Source organism: Indicator indicator, chromosome 1 (assembly GCF_027791375.1).
Source record: "Indicator indicator isolate 239-I01 chromosome 1, UM_Iind_1.1, whole genome shotgun sequence".
Taxonomy (NCBI): domain Eukaryota; kingdom Metazoa; phylum Chordata; class Aves; order Piciformes; family Indicatoridae; genus Indicator; species Indicator indicator.
Genome location: NC_072010.1, coordinates 88,218,777 through 88,236,515, shown reverse-complemented (window position 1 = coordinate 88,236,515; position 17,739 = coordinate 88,218,777). Strand labels below are relative to the sequence as shown.

General features: G+C 45.3%; 1 protein-coding gene across 1 annotated transcript; it reads right to left on the bottom strand.

The window, feature by feature from the left end:
* Positions 1 to 429: 429 nt before the first annotated feature.
* Positions 430 to 16,372, bottom strand: LOC128972231 (phospholipase A2-like). Its single transcript, XM_054388103.1, has 4 exons — positions 16,330 to 16,372; positions 12,327 to 12,492; positions 4,597 to 4,703; positions 430 to 607 (listed from the first exon to the last, which is right to left on the bottom strand). The coding sequence occupies exons 1-4, from the start codon at positions 16,370 to 16,372 to the stop codon at positions 444 to 446; spliced, it is 480 nt and encodes a 159-aa protein (XP_054244078.1). The 3' UTR covers positions 430 to 443.
* Positions 16,373 to 17,739: the final 1,367 nt, after the last annotated feature.

Below are 17,739 nucleotides of genomic sequence, written 5' to 3'. Positions count from 1 at the left end.
TTGCAGTGTCTCACCATTATCACTGTAAAGTATTTCTTCCTAATACCCACTCTAAATCTACCCTCTTCCAGCTTAAAGCCATTGCCATCACCCTATCACAATAAGCCCTTGTAAAAAGTCCCTCTCCAGCTTTCCTGTAGGCTATCTTGAGGTACTAGAAGGCCACTATAAGGTCTCCCCAGGGTCTTCTCTTCTCCAGGCTGAACAGACCCAACTCAGGCTGTCCTTGTAGAGGAAATGCTCCAGCCTTCTGATCATCTTCATGGCCCTCCTCTGGATCCTCTCCAACAGTTCAATAAGTTTCAATATGTTACCCTGTTTATCCTCTTCATAAACCCTGGGTTTGAAGAATTTTTCTCACACCATTATTAGTTCTGGTAAAGAGGTAAAATTTTATTCCAGCACCTTCAGATTTAAAGGGTCAGAAGAAAGGTCTTCAAAAACTACTCTGGCCCCCCATATCTGAAGTGGCAGGTGGGATGAGTCTGTCCACATAAAAAATCTGGCCAGAGAATGAATTGTGGGTTGTATGGGGCTGCTCCCCAACACTTGGCTGCTTCTTGGTCACACAGGCACACCATTTTCTCACAGCGGTCTGTCAGGTTATCTGCAAAACAAAATGTGAGCAGAGGATGAGATTCTGTATTGAAAGAAGGCAAGCAACATTTTTAAGAGGAAGAATTCCTTAATAAAGAAATTCTTAGGGGACAGAGGCTGTAGGAGTAGGAAGAGAGAAAGACCACATGTTGTGTTGTGTGGATCTGATCCTCCTCTGTCTTGTCTTTGTCAACAAGTTTGACCTTAACTGTGTCTGAGAGCATCAGAAAGTAGCAGCTAAACATAAATCATCAATGCTTATAAAAATCTTTCCAGCACAGAGCACTCCCCACTTCTAGAGCTGCATGACCAATGGGGGTTTAGTTCAGTGGCCAAAGATTAAAAAGAAAATTATTTTGGCTTAGTCTGAGATAAAAATCCATTTTGCCTCAGTCAGTCAACTTTTCTTTTAACTGCTCCCTATGCACATCAGACCAATTTGAAAAGAAAAAAAAACGGTACTTTGAAAGAAAGAGTCTCCTGGAGGGACATTCAGAAACTTGAGGGTGCAGAAGCACCCTCTGAGCATCCTTCACTTGTGCTCCATGCGTTGCCCTTACATCTCTCTGATCATGGCAAAAGAGCGAAGGAACTCCACAGCAGGCTTCATTTTTTATGAGTCAGCAGCTAATGAAGCTGCTCAAAATCATATGTATGGAACTATCTATAATGTAATTATATGACTACATGACTAGATAAGGACCATAAGGAACATCCAAGCTCAGGTGACTATCTTGAAAACAATCAGTTTGGGGTTACTGAACCCCATCCCACCCATAGGTGGCTTAAAACCAGCTGTAGGCCTAATATTGTTTCAAAGTACAGTGCCTTGTGTATTTGAGGCTGCTACTATAGGTTATCTAACATCCACCAAACCCTGCACTAGGTAACATTTAAAGCCTGACTTCATGTCAGTGCATGTGGATTTTGCTCCAAAACCCACTGCAAAAAGTACAGGCATCTTTTCACATTTCGTTGGGCTTTGCAGGATCACTAAGTAAGAGGATCCCATCTTTCTTAAGCTTTTCTGAAGAGAACCACATGCTTACCAGTAAAAAGTGTTGCAAGGGTCACTAAGCACTAAGTTTTTTCTTAGTTACCAGTCCTTGCCCTCTCCTCCTTGAGTCAGAATCATGGCACTGTTGAGGTTGGAAGAGACCTCTGAAATCATCGAGTCCAACCACTCACCTAGAGCTTGCAATTCCAGAGCCCCTAAGCCTCTGTCACTAAACTATGTGCCTGAGCACCACATCCATACATTTTTAAACACCTCCAGGAATGGTGACTCCAACAGCTCCCTGGGCAGCCTGTTCCAATGATTGATAACACTTTCTGTGAAGAAATTTTTCCTAATCATAGAACAGTCTGGGCCAGAAAGGACCTCCAAAGGTCAGATAGTCTGACCTCCCTGCAGTCAGCAGGGACATCCCCAACTAGATCCAGCTGCCCATGGCCTTGTTGAGCCTCACCTTGAATATCTCCAGGGAAGAGACCTCTACCACCTCCCTGGGCAACCTGTTCCAGTGTTCCACTACCTTCATAGTAAAGAACTTGCTCCTAACATCCAACCTAAATCTGCTCTTCACCACCTTAAAGCCATTGCCCCTTGTTCTGTCGCTACAAGCCTTTGTAAACAGTCTCCATCCTTCTTGTAGGCCCCCTTCAGGTACTGGAAGGCTGCTATTAGGTCTCCCCAGAGCCTCCTCTCTCCAGGCTGAACAACCTCAGTTCCCTGCTCCATCAGGTCCATGTCCTTCCTAAATATCCAGCCTGAGCCTCTTCTGGCACAACAGTTCTTCCTATGCTGTGCCAACCACTCTCAGTCTAATATGAGTACAAGAGTATGGCTTGGCAGTCATTTCTGTTAAAGCAGATTAATTTTTTGGACCAGCCCAGGCAAGTTACAGCCTTCTCTAAAATTTCAGGTATTTATTGAATAGAATTTGCCTACATGTGATAGCATATCTGGACTAAAAATATGGTTTTAAACTATTTTTTTTATTCCACAAACAAAACTGCCTAAGAGCAGCAAAAGAAGGAGAAGTCCCAGGTAAAATGAGTTTCTGTTTAATTTACCTGAAAATATCTGTGTTTATGATACAGTAAGAGGCTGTTGCCATTTATTTCTCTCTACAACTCCCTGAAAGGATGTTGTAGTGAAGTGGGTGTTGATCTCTCCTCCCTAGTATCAGGTGATAGCACGAGAGGAAATGGCCTAAAATTGTGCCAGAGGAGATTTAGATTGGATATTAGGAAAACTTTCTTTACTGAAAGAGTGCTCAGGCATTGGAACAGGCTGCCCAGGGTGGTAGTGGAGTCACTGTTCCTAGAGGTGTTCAAGAAACATGGGGACACATTGGGACATGGTTTAATGGCCATGGTGATCTTATCTTGAGGGTTGGACTCAATGACTTTAGAGGTCTTTTCCAACCAAAACAATTCTGATTCTATAACAGTGCAAGCAGTTCTGCTTCTGATGTTTCTTGACATCATTACCCTAGGCCCAGCAAGCATGCCTGCAAATTTAATTTTTCATTCTTTTTGTTTAAATGAGTTCTGACATTATACCTTCACACTTCAGTAAAACCTGCTGTGCTCTAGCCTAAAGTAAAAAATTTGTCTTCAGAACACATTTCTATTGTTCCTCCCCATCAGGAATGTCAGGGGAAGTGAAGCCTGCTGAGGACTCATGGAGAACAGGCCTTTCCTGGACACTAGTTAAGGAATTAATGGCATTTATTTAACTAATGCTTGTTAGATTGGAGTAACTGCAGCCCAGTACACTCTTCTAGGACATACTTTGCTCACGCTTCATGAACATGATGATACAACTCACATCTGGAACTAGGGTTGTTTCTTCACAGCAAAAAGAAACAGGATTTTTTTTCATATATATAAAAAACCAATAAGCTAGCAGAAAATATCTGTCAGTTATGGAAATATGTCTAAGTGGGAGGCAGAGCAGTTATATGTGAAAGCCATACATTCCTTAGATGGCACTTTGTAGTTAATAGATTGTTCTGACACTTGGAAAAGTCTGCTGTGCCCCATCTCATGTCTGCTGGCAGATTTTCAGCTTTGGAGAGGCTGAGGATTACACCAGTAGAATGTGGTCTTCTGATAAGGTAGAAAGAGTCTTTTAATGTTCAAGCAAGTAGCTGGAACACTGGAACAGGCTGCCCAGGGAGATTGTGGAGCCTCCTCTAGAATCTTTCAAGACATGCCTGGACACATTCCTGTGTGGCCTGCCCTAGGTGATTCTGCTTTGGCAAGAGAGTTGGACTTGATGATCTCCAGAGGTCACTTCCAACCCCTATCATTCTATGATTCTATAATTCCATGTTTGTTTTCAAACTGTTGGAAGTGTTCTACAATGGATTTTACCACCAGGGACATTTTGGAGGCCTAGAATTAGAAATGACAAATTTTGACTCAAGTCAACTGTTGTATGTTAGAACAGACATGAGTAATAGCCTGGCTCTTCTCTATCAGTACATAATGGTAAGTAAAACATTGAACAGGCCCACAGGAAGGAGAGTCAAAACTGCCATGGGAAGACCACCCTGGCAGACGTGGTTACAGACAGACCATTTCAGAGCTTTGGGAAGGTTTTGTAAGGAGAGGAGTGCTTAATGCACTCCTGGGCAGATAGCCTTCAGAGGGCATCTGCATCCTGGGCCATCTCATTTAAACTATACTATTGCCTAGAAAGGTTGGAGCAGATGATCCCTTCCAAGATGGTATTCTGTGATTCTGTCATTCTTTGATCCTTGTCAAACAGAGATGGCTTATTGGCTCCATGCCACCCACTCCTGGTCTTCAGCCTGGGGAGCACTCAGGTTACCTAGGATGGGTGGTGCTGGGGCTCCAGCCTTCCTTCCAGCTCCAAATGGGGACTCCTGGCAAGCCGAGTGATCCAGGCAAGGGATGGGAGGAGAGCTCAGAAGAGAGTGGACATTGCCCAAAGCAGCTTTAAAACCAAGTGAACCAAACCCTTACCGCACTGCACAGTGTTCCGTTCGCATGCCCACTGGTACCGCTGAGCCTTGGGGCTGCAGCCTTCCTTCTCTGCCTTGTCATAGCAGCAGTCATGCCTGTGGCAGCACCTGAGAGAGAAGAAAAAGTAGAGCTTGGACACAGATATCCCGCATGTTTTGCTCAGTGGTGTTTACATGTGCTTCAGGAGTGCTCTACTCATGCACCACTCAGGACAGCAGTGTTTGCCCCAGCCGGTCAGTAAATCATCTGATGATGAACCAAGCATCCTGGCATCAATTGAAAAGCTCAAATGGCTCAGCAGCTCATTAATGCTGCTGTTACTCTTGTGACCACAGTGCTTATTCCTTGCAGCCTTTGCCCTCAGAAGTGCAGGTGGTGATCCCACTCACTGAAACAGAGCTGACTGTGTATGTGACCATGGCTCACAGCCTTAGGCTTTGAGCTATCTCAGAATTTGGGGTAGGAATGTTTTTTGCCTCCCCAGCACCAAAGCAACTACATCTCTTCAGATCACCTAGAACTGCCACGAGCTCTTTGGCCCATGCAGTTTTTGAGAGCTGGCTACAAACTCATCTGCCTCAGTGGTGGGAATGATCCCACACTTAATTTCATATCCCTGAATAGGAATGTCTCTGTTGAAGGATCTATACTGCCATCATCATAGAAACATCATAGAATCAAGAAGGTTGGAAGAGACCTCAAGGATCATCGAGTCCAACCTGTCACCCTACACCTCATGACTATCTAAACCATGGCACCAAGTGCGATGTCCAATCCCCTCTTGAACACCTCCAGGGATGGTGATGTTTGGGACACAGTCCATACTATAGGAGAAAAATACTGCATTTAAAAGTGCAATTGCTTTTCAGTGATCATAGAGGGTGGCTACCTCGGTTCATGACAGCTCTTCCAGACCAGTCAGTGAGATAATTCCCATGATCAATTGCTTCAGAATGTGTAAAAACCTTGACCCTATTTGAATTTTATTCTGGTAGTCTGATGCCTCAAAATATGCTGAGAAAAGATTCAGCACTTAGAGAGGTTCTCTGCCAGGTGATGAAGGCTGGTTAAGTTGACAATGTGCACTTGCAGCCCAGAAGGCCAGTCACATCCTGGGCTGCATCAAAAGAAGCATGGCCAGCAGGTCAGAGAGGTGATTCTGCCACTCTGCTCTAGTGAGACTTCACATGGAGTACTGCATCAGATCTGGGGTCCCTAACACAAGAGAGACATGGGCTGGCCAGAGCAGGTCTAGAGGAGGGCCACCAAGATGATCAGAGGGCTGGAGCACCTTTCCTGTGATGACAGGCCGAAAGAATTGGGGCTGTCCAGCCTGGAGAGAGAAGGCTCCAGAGACACCTTATAGTTACATTTCAATATCTGAAGGGAACGTACAGGAAGGCTGGGGAGGGACTGTTTAGAAGGTCTTGTAGTGACAGGACTAGGGGCAATGATTTTAAGCTGGAGTAGGGTAAATTTAGGTTGGACATAAGGAAGAATTACTTTACAATGAGACTGGTAAAATACTGGAACAGTGGTGTGGTTAAGGCTTCATCCCTGGAGGGATTCAAGATCAGACTTAATGTGGTTATGGGCAGCCTGATCCAGTTGGAGGTGTCCTTGCTTGCTGCAGGGGGGTTGGACAAGATGACTGTTGAGGGTCCCTTCCAACCCAATGCAATCTGTGAATCTGTAAGTAAGGATGTGAAGTCAGAGGCTGGAGCCAGAGAGGAGTGAGCTCCTGCATTTCCAGAAGCTGTTCCTTTAAGACCCATGGGACTTTACTGAAAAAAAACAAACAAACACTCTATTGATTGGGAAGCTTAAGGTAGGATCTTAGGGGTAAATAAGAGTAAACAGCTTTTAGAGAAGTTCTTGAGCCCTAGATATGAATGTCTTCTAGACTTGGATGAGATGGCTGAAAGACAGCGTGGCCATGCTTGCTGGCCAAGGCCAGAGGCCAGTGTACCTGAAAAGGCAGTAACAGTCTGCACTGCAGTCTGGGATCCAGAATTTTATCTGTCTAGAAAAGTGGAAAAATCCCTGCAAGGAGGATAAAGGTCTCTTACACAGGAAGTGGGGTTTCTCTGGAGACCCACTGGGATCTGCCAGTATCTTACTCAACAGCTGAGGAAAACTTCAGCTTGCAAACTTCATCACTCTCTGCTGAGGAAGGAGTTTGCCCTTTTAGAAATTGGTTTTATGGTCATGAGGGCTGGTGAGCTGTGTGAAGTGATTAAGCCCAGGGAAACAACACCAATCAACCAACCAACCAAGTTTTTAAATGCAAAGAAGAAGATTTACAACTAACACAAACTCTAATAAAATTACTGGAACTAGATCAAGTGAATCATGTGGAAGAGACAACAGAATCAAACCTGTCAGATCAAATTCAGCCTGTAAACCCTGTGATTACACACAGGCTGAATTTAGCTCAGTGTGCTCTCCCTGTGACTGAGCTCCCAATTTAGTAGTTGAAGTAGCAACTTCATCCCACCGATGAGTCTGAAAACTGAATGTTTTGGGTTTTTTCCCCCAACTTGCAAACCTGTGTTATGAAACTATTGATGTCATTGTGCAACCCAGAAATGTAACTAGCAGTAAGAGACTGGTATATCCCTCCATGCCGCAGGACTAAGCTGTATGGGTTATACACATCTAGTTTTCCCTTGAGGAGTTACATCAATTGCTGTAATTGAGAAGAACTTACTCTGTGTGTTGAACATAGAATCATGGAATGGCTTGAGTTGGAAGGGACCTTAAAGATCATCTAGTTCCATCCTCCTCTGCCATGGGCAGGGACACCTCCCACTAGACCAGGTTGCTCAAAGTCTCATCCAGCCTGGCCTTGAACACCTCCAGGGATGAGGCATCTACAACTTCTCTGGGCAATCCATTCCAGTGTCTCACCACCCTGATAGTAAAGAACATCTTCCTAATGTCCAATCTAAATCCACTCTGCTCTAGTTTAAAATCATTGCCCCACAATGGCAATAATAGGCAGTGGGTCAGATCTTTGTTGGTCCAGTAACACCTCACTCCTGGGTTCGTCCTGAAGAGGTTAGAAGTAAAAGGCCAAAGGAGAGAAGAATTCAGAGTCTTGTGGAAAGTGTGAAAATCTTGGTTTTCTCTGAGTTCCTCTGAAATGTCCCATATGATATGGGCTGGACTAGGCTACAACTGAGGCATGTGTTATCTGGAGGAGCTGCTGTAGCCCAGGGCACTCTGCCTACCATACCTGAAGCTGGATCACAACCTCATCTATCCTCAAGGAGGTAGATGGCAGAGCAGTCCCATCACGAGTGTCTCCAATATAGGACACAGAGCACAAGAGACCAAGAGGCCAGGAATCAGGCTGGGAGTACCAGCTGTGGAAATAGGGTTTGTGAGGTCTGAAGAGCAAATCAATATCAAATCAGTAAAGCTGGTGTCAGTGATGGAGGACTGTGGGGGAGGAACAACAGAAAGATAGATGGTCGAAGGGAGGAGTTAAGAATCTGTGGGCCAAAGGAATGAAATTGCTCTCCATGAATAGCCAAAGAGAATGAACAGAAAAGGAGGTAGGAAAACAGTGAAATAAAACATCTTGAAGCAGATAAAAGATGGTCTGAAAATCAGGCAAGTGTGCTAGAGAGGTGTGCTAGCTAGCTGTGAGAACTTGCTTCTCCTTAGCTATCTTGCTGGAGTCAGGGGAATTGCATAAATTCTCTAGGATCACAGGACCTGCTGCATAATTTTGCTTCTGCTAACACCATCCCCACCTGATGATACACATAACTGCAGAGAAGTGACTTGTAGCTTACAGGAACTCAAGGCAAGAAGACTTTGGCTCATATTTTACAAACATCTCTTTCAGATGCACTTAAAGAACTGCCAAGCAATGAAGACTATGGAAACCTATTATTGTTCTTTGCCACCTTCAGATGGTGCCCTCCTGTCTGGAAATGCCCTTTCCTACGCCTGCACCGGAGTGTGGTGTTAAACCTTTAATAACCTGCTAACACTGGGTTAGACCAATGCAAACAGAGTCAGCCAACACTATGGCAGAGCACTGGTCCACAGGTATGGAAAACAAACACAGTTGTGTCACCTGGTCAGTAACCTATTCATCACATCTGGGCTACCAGACAGCCCTGACGGCTATAGATATCTCCTCCTATCCCACAGGGATCAGCTGGCCAGACCCCTGCCACTAAGCAAATGCCATGGAGGCAAGAATTGGTCACATTGTGTTTGTCATCTTAAAAGCCCAACCACCACTGTCTGTCCTTTTGTTTTGCTTTAACTCTGAGGGAACTGAGGGAAAAATCTTACTGTTCCCTATGAGTTTGCCAGGACTTAGATGAGCCATACCCTACCACCCTGCCTTTGATGGCATTTGGGTGTTTGCAGGGAGACGCTGATCACTTTCAGGTCCTGCTTTAACAAATGGGTTCTGCAGCAATCTGGGGGAAACAGAAAGGGGAAGAAGAAAGGAGAGAAAAATCTATTGATTTATGGGAAAGAAATGCCATCATGTCTTGAAGTGATGGGGCTGTGAGAGTGGAACAAAAGGGAAAAGGTAATTATTGACAATGCCACATCAAAGTCAGTCTGTGGGATAAACCTTATAAAAGCACTACCCACTCAGTGCTTTTTTCCTTTCTTTTTTTTTTTTTTCCATAAAGGAGAGGTACTTAGAGGCACTCTATCCCTGTCTAGACAAATTGACTGAATTACTCACAAGAAAATTACTCCTTTTGTAAGGGTCGGTAACAAACCAAGTAGCTCAAGGGAGTGAGTAATTCCAAATAGTGTTTGTCATTCAAGGCCAGTAGTTTTGCCAGTAGTTTCTGCTTCTTTCTTTTTTAGAATGAAAAATGTGGTCATTTTGACAGGCATGGGATACGCAGCCACACAGATTTTTGCAGTAATTCTCAGTAACAGGCTTCAGAACATTCCTCTAGCAAACATAAAATGCATTTTTGTGGGGCTAAATCTAGTGAGGCATTGCTGATTCTTCATAGCTAAGAACCTAACTAAAAAACTTTTTATTTTGGGGGTTTTGTTTATTTGTTTTCAGCCAAGCATTGCAGCTAAGGAATAATAAAGAACACTTCACAGGTCAAACCCAGCCCAGAAGGCAAATCATATCCTGGGCTGTATCAAAAGATGAGTTGCCAGCAGATCCAGAGAGCTGATTCTGCTCTGGTGAGACCTTGCCTGGAGTACTGCATCTAGGTCCAGAGCCCTCAACACAGGAAGGACATGGACCTGATGGAGCAGGTCCAGAGGAGGGCCACAAAAATGATCAGGGGGTTGGAGCACCTCTGCTGTGAGGACAGGCTGAGGGAGCTGGGGTTGTTCAGCCTGATGAAGAGGAGGCTCTGGGAGACCTAATAGCAGCCTTCCAATACCCGAAGGGGACTTACAAGAAGAATGGAAAGAGACTGTTTGCAAAGGTCTGTAATGACAGGACAAGAGGTAATGGCTTCAAACTAGAGAAGAGTAGATTTAGATTGGATATTAGGAGGAAGTTCTTTACCATGAGGGTGCTGGAACACTGGAACAGGTTGCCCAGGGAGGTGGTTGGGGCCCCATCCCTCAAGATGTTCAAGCTGAGGCTCAACAGGGCTCTGGGCAACCTGATCTAATTGTGGATGCCCCTGCTTACTGCAGAGGGGGTTGGACTAGCTGACCTTTGGAGATCCCTTCCAACCCAGACCATTCTATGATTTTTACAAACTATCTGGTGTTTTGAGGCATTTCCAATTGCACAGTCTCATTTTCTGCCATTGAGATAAAATCCACATCACGTTGAAACCAAACATCAGCAGAAACACTGTCTGATGAACACAGGGACATATTTTGCTCTCTGTTTTTCAGTCACCTAAACTTGCAGTGGGGATGGGGGGGGTCACCTGACCTCTAGGGAAAACAGCTCTTAGGTGACTCCACTTAGCCTTTTGGTGAAAGAAGTATGCCAGATTAGTGAAGTCCTGGTTTGCTTTAGAGGCCTGATTGTAAGAGCTGGTAAAGAGCTAAAAATAAGTAAATAAATAAACAAATACATTTAGACTTCTGTAGATGATGACAAGCAGGTCAAGAGATACTGCTGAAAATTTAAAAAAGAAAATCTCTATGCTTGAAATTTTGTAGGAGGTTACTCACTACTCATAAGTCCTGTATTGACTGTTTTGTGCTCTGTACAAATCAAGGATGTGAAGAAGTTTGGGGAGTGAAACTCACTGCATTAATGAAGATATCTCCTCTAGTTTTAAGGCACACCTGCTCTTTCATGCCACTGAGGAATTGGCCTCTAACCTTCACGTCTTGTCTTCTTTTTCCCCCTTTGTCCTGCCAGTTCAGGAAAGTTTGGTTTTGTCTCCAAGAGCTGGGTGTTCTGGAAAGCTCAGTTACCTTCCTTCACCTTTGCTAAAAGCAGTTCTTGGTCTTCAGTTACACCTGGCCAGTGTACTCTAGATAAACAGAGAGACTTGTGTGCTCTGTCTGTAATGTTTCAAACCAGACAAGACTGAAAATAATGAGGTCAAGAGTGCTCGAGAGTCCACCATGCCCAAGATTTACATCTATGCTAATTAAAAAACAAACAAACAACAACAACAGCAGCAAAACCCCAACAAAACCCCAAAAACAAACAAGGAAGAAACCTTTGATTGCAGCACCTCCTAGACTAATTGCTTTTAGCATTGTGAACAACAAGCACAGCATCTTCCCCACCAACAAAGAAAAGGGAAAATAACATCATGCTCTCTCCCGTTATTGTTCTTCCTCAATTCAGTGTGAGCTAACAGGCAATGAAGGCAACAGGTTTGATTACTCCTTGCAATAATCTGGATTTCTTCTAGAGGATAAACAGTGATATTCCCATTGCTGCCTTTTTGAAGTCCTGGGTGAAATTTCCCTCCAAATACCTTGATAACTCTTTGATTAAACATGCAGCCATTTCAGGAAATCGTAGCCTGGTTTCTCCCTTACCCTTCACCACACATAGTACAAGGTCCCAAGAGCATTGGTCTCATCCAGAAAGTGGCTAAACTCTCATTCAGAGAATCACACAATGATAGGGGTTCACCCTAGAGCAGGTTGCACAGGATTGGCATCCAGGTGAATTTTGAATGACTCCAGAAATAGAAAATCCATAGCCTCTCTGGGCAGCCTGTTCTAGTGCTCTGCCACCCTTAAAGTAAACAAGTTCCTCATTGTGTTTAGAAGGAACTTTGTAAGTTCAAGCTTGTGCCCACTAGCTCTTGTCCTGTCACTGGGCACCACTGAAAAAAGACTGCCCCCATCCTGACACCTACCCTTTAAGTATTTATAAGCATTGATAATATCCCCTTCAGTCTTCTCCTCTCTGGGCCAAAAAGCCCCAAGTGCCTTAGCCACTCTTCATAAGACAAGATGTTTTTGTCCCCTAATTGTCTTTGTAACCCTTTGCTCTACCCTGTCAAGCAGTTCCCTGGCCTTCTTGAACTGGCAAGCCCAGAACTGGACACAGTACTCCAGACGAAGCCTCACCAGGGCAGAATAGCAGAGAAAGATAACCCCAAGTTATCACTGAAACCCCAAATAATACGTGGATCCTCACTCACAATTCTCCAGTGCTTTTTATACATACTAAGTCTTCTCTCCACAAGGCAGCAATGATTCTATGGAGTCACAGTAGTACAAACAGAGAAGAGTGGAGAGATCTGCACTGCTTCTGGACATATAGTTAAAATTCTTCTTACCAGTCTGTTCTATCTTTAGGCCAGCCTTGTCCTCCCAGTCCACAGTAGCATCCGTAGCCAATATATGCCAGGGGAGACCGCCCTGTGCCACACGATATAGCTCCTGCCAACTCGATGATTCCTCGGGTGTGCAGTGAATGGGATTTTCCCAGAGCACCTTTCCAAACTGCAAAGACAGGACATGGCTACACACAAGGATTAAACATGCCTGACAATCATTTTCTTGAAGTCCTTAAGAGTTGTGGGGTTTTGTTTGTTTTGACTGGTTGGTTTGGTGCAGCCTTGACAATCTAATGAGCCATGACAATCAGCCTGCAAAGGGGACTTACCTGAGGGCTTGGACAACCAGAAGTTGGATGCAGAAATGCCCAAGCAGTCTGTTTCTGCAGGGGGAGATCCATTCAAGGAAGATGTACAAGCTCTGGTGTGCTAGCTTGTGACTGCAGCTATATGGCACCTGGGAAGGATGTGCCTGGTTTTGAACATCACAGAGCCTGAGCTGTTCAGCTTTGCAGGGCTTGTGCCAGCACCATGCAGAGCCAGCTGGGCTTCACTGCACCCCAGAGCTCCCAACCCTGGCAAAGCTTACTAGCTACACTGTGGTTCTAAGCAGGATTTGAAGCAGCAGAGGACAAGCACCTCAACCAGATCTAACATGGGCTCTATGGAAAAAAATGAGAGGTTCCTGTGTTTCCCAGGATGATCCTACACTATCCAAGTTTCTTCTATTATTCAGGATACTGTAACCCCTTCTCCAAATGTCAAAAACCTGACAGTACTATTAATTTGCATAGAATCGTTAAGGTTGGAAAAGACCTCTAAGAATGACAAGTCCAACCTCCTATCCAAAACCTCTGTGACTACTAGACCATGTCCCAAAGTGCCACATCTGCTCAATTTTAAACACCTCCAGGGATGGTTACTCCACCACCTCCCTGGGCAAAAGAGTATAGAGGGATAGCTACAAATCCCTTAGCCTTTAAGGTATACTTTGGCAAGGATGGAGTGCCTGCATTAGCCAAGATATATGTGTGGCAGCTTTGTTTTGAGCATTGGGAAGTGCTGGCAGCACTTAGATCTGCTTCTCTTACTACATTCCATCTAAGTCATAACATTAGGCTGTCTGCATTAATTTGGGGAGAGGGGAGGGAGGGAAGGGAAAAAAAAAAAAAAAGGAGCTCTGTGTCAGCTGAAGTGTGTGGATGGCTGCCCAAAAATCCAGTCTGGAGTTTTCTGGGTTACAAGTCTTTCAAAGAGTGTTGTGAAGCCACATATTAATCTGCAACTTTTTTAGAAACCAGACTCTACTTTATAGTAACTTAATGAAACCAAAAGTACCCTGCCCCTAATACTCTATGACCACTGTGGTGCTCAGCTACAGAGGTTGATGCGTGTCATGCTGACAATAGCAACAGATAGTATTTCTTTCCTGGGTTTACTGTGAAGGACCAAGTGATCTTTGCACTGTAGTATCACACATGGCAAAGCTACTCACCAGTAGCATGAAACCCCACAGACTTACTGCCCCGCTGATTCTCTCATCCAACCGTGCACTGCCATTCTGAAAAGCCTGCTGAAGTAGGGGGATTTTGTGTCATGCTTGGATGGAGGAGGTAACATCTGGGAACTAGGAAGCCACCACCAAAGTTGCTTTCCACCTGCCCCCAGCTGTTGCAGCATGCTTGACCTCTTCAAAGTGCTGTGCAAACACAAACTAATTAATCCCCTAAACCACCCAAGGACTCAATACTATTATTAAAACAGTTGCTTTCCTTTTAAAACCAAGCCACTAATCCCTTGCTTGTGCCTTTCCCCACATCTCCTGGGCTGACAGGCCCTCCTTGCCTGATCCAAACCCCCTTGAGGACAAAGAGGGTCTCTCCCCATGAAGGACAAGGAAAAGCTTTGCTTCATCTCCACAGCCCAAACCCCCAACAGGTATAGCACTGCCCTCCACCCTTTTTGTCCCAGCAATTGGCACTGTCCGAGTGCAGGGTTTCTCACAGCCTCTTTATGCTTCCTGGGGCATTCCTCAGGGATTAAATGCACATTCCTGAAAAAGCAACCACACTGCTCACCTAAACGCTACTTGAGTGTTCAGGTTTCGTATTAAAAACACATTAGATGTGTGTAATTCAAAATTAAAGAGACAACCTCTTTCCCTTGTCCAAACAGCGGAGGTCTGGAGTTAGAAAGGGGATCAGCTCTCAGGCACCCTAGGGGACATCATAAGCAATGAGCTGCTCTGGCTTTTGGGTTAAAAGTCATGCTTTTTGAAAGAGAAAAAAAAAAGCAGAGACAAAAACTTCTTTGTAGTCATTCAGGCCTCCTGACAAGCAGCTTGCCTTTTTTTTCAGGTGTCTTTTGCTGACCTCTTAAGTCAGGACTGCTGGACTTGGTCTGTTGACTGCTGGCTGAAAACACCTGAGGCTTGTATAAGGTAACTGCACCTCACTCAGAAGAAGAAAGGCCATTCTCTTTGGGATATCTCTGAAGATCAAGGAAACTGTAATTACAGTGCAGAGCTGCTCATGAAAGTAGAGAGAAAGCCCCAAAAGGAACAGAGTCCAAAAGACTCAATTAGCGTTCTTAGGGCTGTGTGCTCTGCAAGAGCCTGAGACAATACAAGCATCCAGGCAGTCTCTAATGTTCCTGTTTTGTTCTTTGAAAGCTGGCTGTGGTTTGAGCCCACAGCAGCAGGTTGCTGCAGCTGAGAGGTCAGGCCCAGAAAGTATGTTTCAATATTCAAGTGCACAGCTAATAAGTTGACCAAGAACTGAAATTGCTTTTTCTATGCTGGGCAGCCAAGACAACACCAAGACAACTGGGAAAGCCTTGAAAGAGTCTGAGCCTCCACAGCAGACTGCATTTAAGCTGCATCTATCAATAGGAGCATGTCCAGTCATTAGTTATACTGCTAATGGGGCACCTCAGCAGACAGCATACCTGCAGGGAGGTGAGTGGAGGTGGATCTGACAACTTACGCTTTCCTGCTTAAATGGGCAGCCTTTGCTGTAGGCTGAGGCAAGGGTTTGGGGTTTATTTTAAAAGGTATTACCTCAGAGCTGCCAGTTCAGTGGTCTGTTGCCTCTCTGTGTAGGGGCTTTATGTTAGCAGACGTTTCATAGAATCAGAATTGTTTCGGTTAGAAAAGACCTCTAAGATCGTTGAGTCCAACCATTGACCTAACACCCCCACGGTCACTAAACCAAAGTGCTATGTCTACACTTTTTTGAACACCTCCAGGAACAGTGACTCCACACTCCACAACCTCCCTAGGCAGCCTGTTCCAATGCCTGACCACTCTTTCAGTAAAGACATTTTCCTAATACCCAACATAAACCTCCCCTTGCACATTTTCAGGCCATTTCCTCTCATTCTACCACCTGATACTGGGGAGAAAATTTATGGCTTTTTAAACCAGGCTTATAAAGATCATTTCAAATTCAGATCAGTGGAAAACTGCTTACTTCACTGTCATAAAAAGAACGTATGTAAAAAGAGGATTTTAGGAAGAAATTCTTTACAGTGAGGGTGGTGAGACACCTGAACAGTTGCCCAGGGAGATTGTGGATGCACTCTCCCTGGCAGTGTTTAAGGCCAAGCTGGAGAGGGCTTTGAGCAACCTGGTGTGGTGGGAGGTGTCCCATGGCAGGGGGCGTTGGAACTAGACGATCTTTAAGGTTCCTTCCAACCCAACCCATTCTATGATTCTATGAAGGAACAGAGACACCAACAACTTCATAGCAGAAAACTATTCTAAAAGAAAATGTCCCATGTTTATAAAGCCCCAGCTTTGCAATCTGCCAGGGAAGCAGAGCAGGCAGGCAGCTCACTCACACAGCCCCTCACTATAGAGTTGACGAGAATCAAGTTTTTCTTTCTCACCTGGCCAAACTGCACCAAGATGACCAGGAAGCAGGGCAAAGCAGGCAAGGGGAGAGGCTGTCCTAGGACAGGAGGAGGAACGGGGAGGAAAGGGACACAAAGATGTGGTACTCACCTGCTTGAAGCAGCATGAGCATGAGCAGCAGGCTGGAGCCCATGGAAAGATCACTCCCACGCTCCTGTATGCTGGGGTTGAGCCGCCGGGACAGCCGGCAGCACCTCACCAGGCTGCTGAGGGAGCTAAGGTGTGGGTGTGCTTCACAATCCTCCCGGGCTGCTGCTCCAGGGTTTATGTACACATGGCTCTGTGCCCGTCTGAAGTGAAACACCCTTCTCTACGATGCCCCTGAGCCCCAGCCCTGGTCCCGTCCGTCCCCACCGCGGGCTCCTTGCTGCGTGGGGAGATGGCGAGGGCTGGCTCTGTTTGCCTAGCATGGTCTTTGGGAGGGAGGGGCTGCTGAAAGGGCATTAGGCTGGCGGTTCCCTGAACAGCCTGAGACAACCAGGCACTAAGCCGAGCTCCTTCTTTAAGCCGTTTGCTTACAGACCCTGGTTAACCTCTGAGTAGCTGTGGAAAAGGGAAGCCTGCAACCAGGCTTTCTGCGGCTTGGGCTCACTGCTGTGGTGTCCCCCTGGCAAGGATTTTCTCTTTTTATAGATCACTCTTTCCAGGGTAATTTTTAAAATAAAAAATAATTATATTTTAAGACTGATTATTTTTCATGTGTAAAAAAGAAGAGACAAAACTATAAAAATCCAACAGAAAGAACACTGTTAGGTGTGAGTATCTAATTATAAACTGACCAACAGAGCTAATTCTGCATCACTCCTGAGAGAAAAATACCCTCTTGGCCTGTTGCTGCACCTGATGAAAACTCACCAGTGTGTAGGTCCCATCAACAGCAACAGACAGCTGCATTGGCGAGGTGGCCTCCCCTTATGAAGGACAGCAGATGATGTGAGCAGGAGGGATCATAGAATGGTGTTGGTTGGAAAAGACCTTAAAGATCATTTAGTTCCAAACCCCCTGCCATGGGCAGGAAGTTGAACACTTCCAGGGAAGGAGCACCACAAGCTCCCAGGGCAACCTGTTCCAGTGTCTCACCACCCTCACTGTAAAGAATTTCTTCTTAATATCCAGTCTAAATCTACCCTCTTCCAGCTTCAATCCATTCCCTCTTGTCCTATCACAACAAGCTCTTGTAAAAAGTCCTTCCCTAGCTTTCTTATAGGCCCCTTTCAGGTACTGGAAGGCTGCTATAAGGTCTCCCCAGACAGACCCTTCTCTATTTCAGGCTGAACAACCCCAACTCTCTCAGCCTGTGCCCATAAAGCAGGTGCTCCAGCCCTCTGATCATATTCATGGCCTTCCTCTGGACCCACTCCAACAGTTTGATGTTCTTCTTGTATTGGGGGACACCAGAACTGGACACAGCACTCCAGATGGGGTCTCACAAGAGCAGAGGGAGAGAATCACCTCACTCATCCTGTATCCATCCAGCCTGTTACTTTGCCTTTGGGGTTA